This window comes from Eurypyga helias, unplaced genomic scaffold (assembly GCF_000690775.1).
Source record: "Eurypyga helias isolate BGI_N326 unplaced genomic scaffold, ASM69077v1 scaffold1665, whole genome shotgun sequence".
Taxonomy (NCBI): domain Eukaryota; kingdom Metazoa; phylum Chordata; class Aves; order Eurypygiformes; family Eurypygidae; genus Eurypyga; species Eurypyga helias.
Window position 1 is genome coordinate 137,488 of NW_010253186.1, and position 9,808 is coordinate 147,295.

Sequence of the window (9,808 nt, forward strand, 5' to 3'; positions counted from 1 at the left end):
GTGAGCTTCCAGCTCTGGTTTGAGATGTGCTGGAGCTCTAGGTGTGGGTGACTGCTCAGTTCAGCTTCCAGGTTTCCTAAAAAACAAAAAAAAAGGGTATTTCCCTTGCTACATCACCTGTGGTTTGTTTAGTTTTTATTGAAGAACCTGTTCTCTCCTTTCTCTCTTTTAATAACATTAAAGGAGGAAGATGACACTTGCAGTTGATTTTTGAGTTAGCTGTCTGGTACTGGGAATTTGACAGGCTGAACTGAGTAGCAGGGAGTCAAGCCCTAAAAGGAGGAATAAGGGGTGGAAAAACCTCATGGCATCACAGGGGCAGAGAAGTACCTTTGCATAAAATAGCTTATGATGTCGATTTATTCTTGTACCACGTGTACATGTGTGTGTCTCCTCCTTGCTGCTGACTGAAACACATGAGAAAATACAGCATTTAGGGAGATGCAAGTTTCTGGGATCTTGGTTAGATATTTAGAGCTGCTGGGGCAAATCTGAGCATTTTTACCAAATGTGGTACATGTGGAGGCTATCAGACAGAGTTGCTCAGTTCTTCAGCAACGAGCTTACTCATTTCCACCCTTCACAAAAGAAAGATTGTACTTCTAAATACTGTGTTTTTCAGTAACATTTAATTATACTGCAATTCTACTTTTGCTTTTTATATGTACCATTAGTTGATATAAGTTTTGAGATAATCAGGAAGTTGATTCTTTTCCCCTTCTGGGTTCAGCCTGATAATGTTTTATAGGATTTACTCTGAAGTTGCACTTTCTGCAGCAATGTGATCACTGTGACAGTGCTGTGAAACGTAGCTGAAATGACCGTGGCATTGCGGATGCCAGTAGTAAACTTCAGAGTCTGAGGAGTGCTGACTCTGCTAGTGGGAGTTACACTATTTTTCCTGTTTCATAATCTCTGTTGCCAGTGGAGAGTTTTAACTGCATTAATCTTTTGATATTTGCAGAGATGGTGTCATTTTCACGTTTTGCTTTTCCCTTTGCAGTGTGAGGAGCAGCCTGAATGGGAATGTAATTTATACATGTACCTGTACTTTGTGATTTTCATCATCTTCGGGTCTTTCTTCACACTGAACCTCTTCATTGGTGTCATCATTGACAATTTTAACCAACAAAAGAAAAAGATAAGTAGTGCATATGCTACACATCACCCTGTGATTGCTGCAGAGACAGGGGCAAGGGGTGGATTTATGAGCAGTGGCTTTGACACATTGGCCTCGAGATGAGCGTTGACAGAACAGCCGCAGAAACCTCCTTGCAGGACTTTTACAAAAGCACAGTTGTAGCAGCCCCTAACGTCCCCATGGCATGAACACCCTGAAAACACAGGCTGGGGGATTGTATTCCCCACAGAAAGCAGTGAGGTAGCTCCATGCAGATGGGATCTCTGGCACAAACTCTGCCGCAGAGGCAGTCTGTGCCCTGGTGTCCCCACGCACAAACACCACCATCCCTCAGAGCAGTGCAACCTCTTCCCCTCAACCCATCACCCCAAGGTGCAGGCAGGGTCAGGGGGGAGCAGCCAGGCCTGAGAGTTGTGTTTCTTGCTGCTTTGTAGGCTCTAAACAAAGGGCTGAGGTTCTATTTCCCCTCTCACCATGGACCGACCTTGAGTGCAGACAGCATCAGGGTCTTGCTCCTCCTGGGTTGCCTGCCCTGCTCTGTGTCGTCTGCCCTTCACCACCATGAGATAAGCAGTTCCCAGTGCTCCATCTTATCAGGTCCTTCTTAGATATTTTGATGAAAGCTACATGAAAAGGGAAATGAGAAAACAGAAGAGGATGCAGCCCTGAACTTTGGATGGAGGCAGTGGAGCACTTTTCATCAAAAGTAACAGCTGTGTTCTCACCCTATACTTAGGTGGCCAGGACATCTTTATGACAGAAGAACAGAAAAAGTATTACAATGCAATGAAAAAGCTGGGATCTAAGAAACCTCAAAAGCCAATCCCAAGGCCACTGGTAAGAATGGCATAATTCAGTTGAACCTTGTGTAATATCTATTTATTTAATAAAATATATGTATTTCACCTTCCTAGTATAGGAAGGGTGATCACTCCCAGATGAAAACCATTTAGTATTTACATGTTTTGGTTTTGGACAATATTTGCAAGTCCAGTGACTTGTGGTACGAAAATTCCCATTGTTCTGCAATATTCACTAAAAGTCCAATTTACATATGGAACTTACATAGGCCACTGGCCTATATGCCTGCATTGAATGAATTCATGGTCCCAGTCCAGGGTCTTTTTTCAGTAGTTTCAAGAAGCATTAGGAGTAAACAGGTTTGAAAACTCCATCAGACTTCCTTCATCGTCATCATTAAGTAAGTTTATGAAGTTCCAATCAGAAGCAATATATTGTCTATTTTCCTCTTCTTTCTGGTCAGTCAGGAAACAATGATGTCATCATTTTGACATGGTTTAAACTTCCAAACTAAATCTTCTCCTTTCCTCCAGAACAAATACCAAGGTTTCATTTTTGATGTTGTCTCAAAACAAGCCTTCGATGTCTCCATCATGATTCTCATCTGCCTTAACATGGTCACCATGATGGTGGAAACGGATGACCAAAGTCAAGAAAAAGTGAACATCCTCCATAAAATCAACATGCTTTTTGTTGCTATCTTCACTGGGGAGTGCATCATCAAAATGCTGGCTCTGCGACACTACTACTTCACCAATGGCTGGAACATATTTGACTTTGTCGTCGTGATTCTGTCTATCGTAGGTAGGTGAACCTGGATTTTCACCCAAACTCCAAAGCTAAAAAGACAGACATATTTAATTAGACGAAGTTGAAGGATGGAACTAGATGATCTTTAAGGTCCCTTCCAACCCAAACCATTCTATGATTCTATGATGCATGCAATAAGATACACTTTCAATTCAGAGAACTGGATCTTAAGCATATTTTTTAATGTTTAAATAATACAACATAATGCTGCCTAAAAACAAATTGTGTGATCAGCAAAATTATGTTTATCACACCACACTATTGATATCAGTGTACGCTTAATGGTTCATGGTGATAAAACGTGGTCCAGAATTGGCACCACACGCTTAACCCTGGTTCTGCACAACAGCCATAGACAGAGAAGTAAAAAAGCCAGGTGAAAAGGGCGCATGCAGATTGCTATTGTTTTGCTCTTTAGTTTTTATTACACCACTGTTAAACAACCCTTCAGGGCAGCTTTGAGCAGTTGCAGTGAGTCTGGCTGTTCTCAGCCCTGTTGTCACCAGAGCACTACACCCTCATCTACCCAAGGGAAGAAACAGAGATACGGTTTTATTGTTAATTTGCTGTCCTGCAGCCCCAGACAGAGATCATATGTTAGGTGCTGCAGAAGTGCAGGTCAAACGTGACTCTTAAATCCTGACAAAGGAGTTTTCATTGAAGTTGGAAATAAAGTTGCGACTGGAAGATAATCAACTGATCCAGTGAGCAGAAGGAACTCAGAAAATTGTCTCTTCTGAAAAGGTTTCCATTTTGAAGGAGAGAATAGGTGAATAAAAACGTGTCATTTTAAGAAAACAGAGCTCCTCATTGACCTGATGTTGCTCTCTTGGGGAGCCTGCAAGGTCCCAGTGCAGGAGATCATTGGTGCCCAGAGAGCAGCCTGTACTTTGAGACCCTTGGAACAGCCAAGATCACCTGGATTTCAGAGGTTTGGGTCACCCAGAGAACATCACTGCCATGAAGCTGTCACCAGAGCCTTGATGCTGGACGCTCTGGATATGCCTATAGCAGCCAGTTAACCAGAGCTGTCACATTGGTCATTGTGCTGCCCCGTGACCAACCAGGTTGTTTCGGTGTCAGAGGACTTGGGACGTGACAGTAAACCCTCTCCTAGTCTGGGCTGGGAGATGTGAGTTCAGCATGGCTCAGTGCATCCAGGAACTGTTGGCATTAGACAATCTGAGCCAAGATGCTCCGTTTCTGCAGGAAGAGTTTAGCTACAGGCATGCAAGCTCATTTCCTTGGTAGTACAATCTCAGCCCTTAGATTCCTCTCAGCCCATCAGGGCAACTGGAAAAATGAATAAGCAAACAAACAATGTATTTCCAAACAAACAGTGATTTCCAGTAGAAACCTGCACTGCTCTGGTGGTGGCTCAGAAAAACAAGCCCAGATTCAGTGCTGACCTGCTAACATTTTACAGATGAAAATACTGTCATATTAGAAAAACTCTGACCAGCTGCACTCAGAATAATTTTCTCAGGTGGGTCATGACCAAAAGCTGCAGATGTCTGTCTCTTTCTGAGTTGATCCTGGTTTCTCATTCCCAATAGACAAGCTTTCCCTTAAAAAAACTGCCACTACCAGTGGCACCTTTGCTCACAGTCTCAACAAAGTTTGCATGGATTAAACAGGCATGGAAACTCTAATGACAATGCTATTCCCTTTATTGTGGGTCTTCCAATCTGGGGAACTTTTAATTTTGTCCGTAATCCTGACTGATAGTTTTAAAGGGAAGCCTGGGATTACTTCCCATGTACTAACTTGCTGTTTGTCTTTTTTCTTTTCAAGGCACCGTACTTTCTGATATCATTCAGAAATATTTCTTCTCTCCCACACTCTTCAGAGTCATTCGCTTGGCTCGGATTGGCCGGATCCTAAGACTCATCCGGGGAGCCAAAGGAATTCGAACTCTCCTGTTTGCCTTAATGATGTCCCTACCTGCTCTGTTCAACATTGGCCTCTTGCTTTTTCTGGTCATGTTCATTTATGCCATTTTTGGCATGGCTAACTTTGCCTATGTGAAGAAGGAGCATGGGATTGATGACATGTTCAACTTCCAAACCTTTGCTAACAGCATGCTCTGTCTCTTCCAAATCACAACGTCAGCTGGCTGGGATGGTCTTCTCAACCCTATTTTAAACACCGGACCACCGTATTGCGACCCAAACCTTCCCAATGCAAATGGTTCGAAGGGAGACTGCGGGAGCCCTGCCGTAGGGATTTTATTCTTTGTTACTTATATCATTATATCATTTCTCATTGTTGTAAACATGTATATAGCCATTATTTTAGAGAACTTCAGTGTAGCCACTGAGGAAAGTACAGAGCCTCTAAGCGAGGATGATTTTGATATGTTCTATGAAATCTGGGAGAAATTTGACCCTGAAGCCACTCAGTTTATTGAGTATTCTGCACTTTCAGACTTTGCAGATGCACTGTCAGAACCTTTGCGCATAGCGAAACCAAACAAAATCAAACTCATAGCAATGGACCTGCCCATGGTCAGTGGCGATAGGATCCACTGCTTGGATATTTTGTTTGCTTTTACAAAAAGGGTGCTAGGAGAATCCGGAGAAATGGATGCCCTTAAAATACAGATGGAAGAAAAGTTCATGGCAGCGAATCCATCTAAGATCTCTTATGAACCAATTACAACAACTCTCAGACGGAAACAAGAAGAGGTCTCTGCCATCGTCATCCAGCGGGCCTACAGGAGACATTTGTTTCGTCGCTCCATGAAGCAGGCATCTTACTTGTACCGGCACAGAACCTTTGATGGCAGCATCCTCGAGGACGATGCACCTGAGAAGGAGGGTCTTATTGCGTTCATGATGAACGAAAACTATGGCAGGCCAATAGACAAATCGGAAACTGTGTCCTCCACGTCTTTCCCTCCATCCTACGACAGTGTCACCAGAGGTACAAGTGATAATCTCCAGTTGAAGTTGACAGACTCGAGCAAAAGCGATGAGGCTATAGATTGTCTGCTCTCACCAGACAGGGATAAAGAATCAATTGTTTAAATGTTTGTTTAGAATGCTTTAAAATATTGTTTACAGAATGTAATGCTGTAACTACACAATGATTGAAGCAGCCTTCTTATTAAACATTAGTTGCAAAAGAAACAATGGAGTTTTTACCCTTAACTACAGGAGTCTAATAAGTCATATAACCTTTGACCCTGCTCTTTTTGACTTGGCTCAATATTTATATTCATATATGCACAGAAAGAATCTTTGCAGGGTCATAGCTGTTATATCAATGGTGTGAATATGAATATGCTAGACTGTAAAACAGTAAACACAGTGTCTATCTATCCACAGTTAAAGCCTGACTGTATACATTCATTTAAGGTCTTATTCATATTAGTGTGTTTACTTATGGCAATGTATGACCTTGCATTCTAAAAAGAAAAAAAAAATATCACAGCTGCTGTAGCAAAATGTAACACTTACTGTATATGTTGTGAATGGTCTTTCATAAATTTATTATATTTGATATTTTTTTACTTAAAAAAAAAAGTCTCTTTTTCCATGGAGATTAATGATCCTTACACTCTTCATGATGAACTCTGAGTCAAGGTAATAGGAACTTGCGGGATCCCCATCGCCGGAAGAGTAAAGTTTTTGTAAAATAATCAAATTAGCTACATTTTAACTGATTATTACTCTAAGTCCTCCCTACTGGGACTTGCAACTGCTCATCTGCAGAAATACAAAAAAAAAAAAAAAAAAAAACACAGGGAAGTAAATTACGTCAAAATAATGAGAGACATGGCTTGTTCTATCCATCAGGAAACTAGACAGTAATGAATTCTGTTTGTAAAACTGTTAATAAAAGCACTAATTTTTTAGTATGTTTCAGGAATCTGCTTTGAATACCGCAGTCAAACTCGCCATAGAGGTAGTGCATCACATTTGTGTGTAGTGCACCAAAGCACCATCTACGCTGACAAAGTTTCTGTTAAGGAGTGGGATAGGTTACCTTTTTCCCCAGGAACACTAAGTTGAGCAGCCTTATTGGAAACTGTGCATCATTATTACTCCAAAAGTACTATTATTAATAATAATAGTAAAAACAATGCCAATTGGGCTGTGCAGAACAGCTCAAGATTGTGGGAGGGGAATCGCCTCGGGATCCGTACGTAAATTTTGAGGTTTTGAATCCGTTCTACTCAGTGTCCATCTTCCATTTTCTCAGACTGTATAGTTAGATTACTGGGGAAGGGCAAGAAATAGAGGAATCAATAAGAAGAATCTATTAGAAAATAGAAATATCTTCATTCCTGTGGGCAAAGGAATATTTACAGCTGATGTATCCATCAGCTTCAGGCCAAAGAAATGACAATGGGGTGAAAGGTGGATGTGTGGCTGTAGAAAAGTATTAGAGGTTTTACATGCTAACATAGATTACTATTTATTATTAAACTCTCAGCCTCGATAGAATGTGTGAAAGTATTTATGGAATATAGAGACAAGTCCATCATGACAGACAGGTTCTTTCTTTTTCATCTCCAGACTAATTGTATGTGGGTTTGGTTGGACTTCATGGAAAACCTTGAGATTTCGGTAATGAGCCACTGCACTTTAAGGAAGAGTAATTGTGCTTTTCACCTTGGAGAAGCAAAGCTATCAAGAATGTATTTTAAGGTGTATTGACATTGACATTTAGTTACATCCCAGGTTGTAGAGGAGTCAAAATCCACATGGGGTTGGCAACAAGAATTAAAGCGACATGTTACAGTGAAGTTTATCTATGGCCATTGTTATCTGTCCTCTAAACAAGTCAGAATATGTAAAGACAACGTCAAAAAGATGACAATGTGTCTGTGTAAATATGGGCTAATATATTCTCTCCATTCAATGAGAGGTGTCTCAGGCATTCACTTGAGAGTGGTCTATCAGTTAATTCAGAGGATTTGCCATCAGGATCCCTGGGGTCTACTCCTGATTCTTACTACATGATTTTTAGGCAAATAATTTAACCTATCTGTGCCTCAGTTTACCCATCTGTAAAATGGGGATAATAATACTTGCCTACCTCACAAGGATGTTGTAAGACTTTCTGGTTGCAAAGTGCTATAAGGGAATGAACCGTACTATATAAGTATTATTATAATCATGTTCTCTTGCCCTTTTAACCCCATGTCTATGGTGTATAACATAGGGCTGTTCCTCGGGATTTTGTTGCCTTTAAATCTTGTATGTAATTAGAGTCTAACTTAAGGGAACTACTCTTCGTTCCTTAAAGTGAAAACACTCTTTATTCTTTCCTCCCTCCCACCCCTAACACACCCCACACCCACCCTGAAAAAAAAAATTGCTCAAGGCTTCTCAGATTAGAGAAACTTTATACAGATTCCCTGTATATTTATGCTGTAATGTTATTCTGACTGTACATATCACCCAGAAAGCGTATGCGATTTTTATATTTATATGCATATATATATATACACACACACATATACCTATACATATATATGTATCTTGTGAGTTTATAGAGTGGCTGACACTCAGAGGACACAATTTACTGATTAAAATGTTTTCTTCTCAATGGGATTTATTGATCATTAGCAATGAGCTGCTACCTATAATGAAACTGTTTAATTAGAAACCAGTTCATTCATTACTTGCTGAACAAGCATTTATTGGCTGACAACTGGTAAACTTATTTTTCTTTCAAAGATTAAGAATCAGAAAAGAGGGAAAAGCACTAAGAAAAAAGAACATTTCTTATCTGATTTTTCCACATGCAACTGTTCAAAACCCAAGGAAAAAGCTAGGCAGCGCTCAGCAGTGCAATGTTGATCATGCTGGTTTGAAAATATTTTAAATATTTGCAATTTACATTAGAAAATATTCAACAGGTATTTCTATTAAGAGTCAGACGCAGTAATGAGTGGGATGTAATGGGACGATTAGCTGGTCACCGATCATATTAGAGAACTCTTCCTCTGGTCATTTCACCCTTGCATTGAACATGTAATTGCCGTTGCTGTGAGACCCTACAATACGATACAATTACAAATCATTCTGTTTTCTACCCCAAGACCTGGAAAAAAAAAAAAAAATCACAATGCAAAAAAAAATCTGAAAGAGCTTCTTAACTATAGATGTTTACAGGGCAACTTTCTAAAATTGAATTGTAAATTACTTTCAAAACCTTTGTAACTGGAAGGTTGGTTTTCTATGGGGTTTTCTATTGTTTTGTGGCTCATCTCTTCAGAGCTGAAGAGGGAATGGTGTCTTTGTATGGTATGCAGAACTCTCCTCAAAAACTTCAAATCATGTCACTTGCAGATCTTTACTACTAATGAAGATGCCAATCCGAATCTAGCAATGATACAACCTCCCGGTGCAGTGATTTAGTTAAAGACACTAACTCAGTAGTTGGCCCACACTGTCTATAAGCATGGTGAGTGCTACCATTTTTTCTGTTGATTTGTTCAATAAAGGCTACCACACGAATCACTCAAGCTACGAAAAGAGCAAGGAAATATCAGCAAATATCATAGGACATATTAAGCTGTTTGTACCTGGAAAAATTCAAGTTTATTATGTTTCTTTATTAAATAAATAAGGATAACAAATATTTCCCGTGCCTTTTTTTTTTTGTTTGTTTATTTTTTGTTATTTTATCACGTTTATGTGATTATTTCTCTGACTCTTTTTCAGCACATTTGTTCGGGAAGTGTATGGGGATTTTTGTTAGAAGGCTTGTCAGTGAAAACCCCTCCAGTTCATCTTGCATTGTAAGGATAACCACAGGACACTAAAAGCTTGAGCCAAAGCTTGTTGAAATCGATGGAGAATTTCTGGGTACTTCATATGAATTTGAAGCAGACCCAAAAAGTCCTCTTCAGTGAGAGACAGTTAGAGGATGATCCTAGCATTGATATTTCAATCCATCCTATCCAGTAGAATTAGCTGGAGGAGAAAGGGTTTTACTGAAAATAGGGATCCCACCTAGCATTTAAAAATATATATAGAAACAAGACTTTCTTAATGGCAGCATGAATGTCTATGCAGTTTAATTATATTGACTTGCATT

General features: G+C 39.9%; 1 protein-coding gene across 1 annotated transcript in view; it reads left to right on the top strand.

Moving 5' to 3' along the window:
• Window positions 1-5,781, top strand: part of LOC104510348 (sodium channel protein type 5 subunit alpha-like) — a gene marked incomplete at its 5' end in the record, with an annotated part of 128,857 nt that extends 123,076 nt beyond the window's left edge. The window contains 4 exons of the mRNA XM_010152567.1: window positions 1,004-1,145; window positions 1,878-1,978; window positions 2,476-2,746; window positions 4,547-5,781. Coding sequence (XP_010150869.1) covers window positions 1,004-1,145; window positions 1,878-1,978; window positions 2,476-2,746; window positions 4,547-5,781 — 1,749 coding nt within the window. The remainder of the gene's footprint in view (window positions 1-1,003; window positions 1,146-1,877; window positions 1,979-2,475; window positions 2,747-4,546) is intronic.
• Window positions 5,782-9,808: the final 4,027 nt, after the last annotated feature.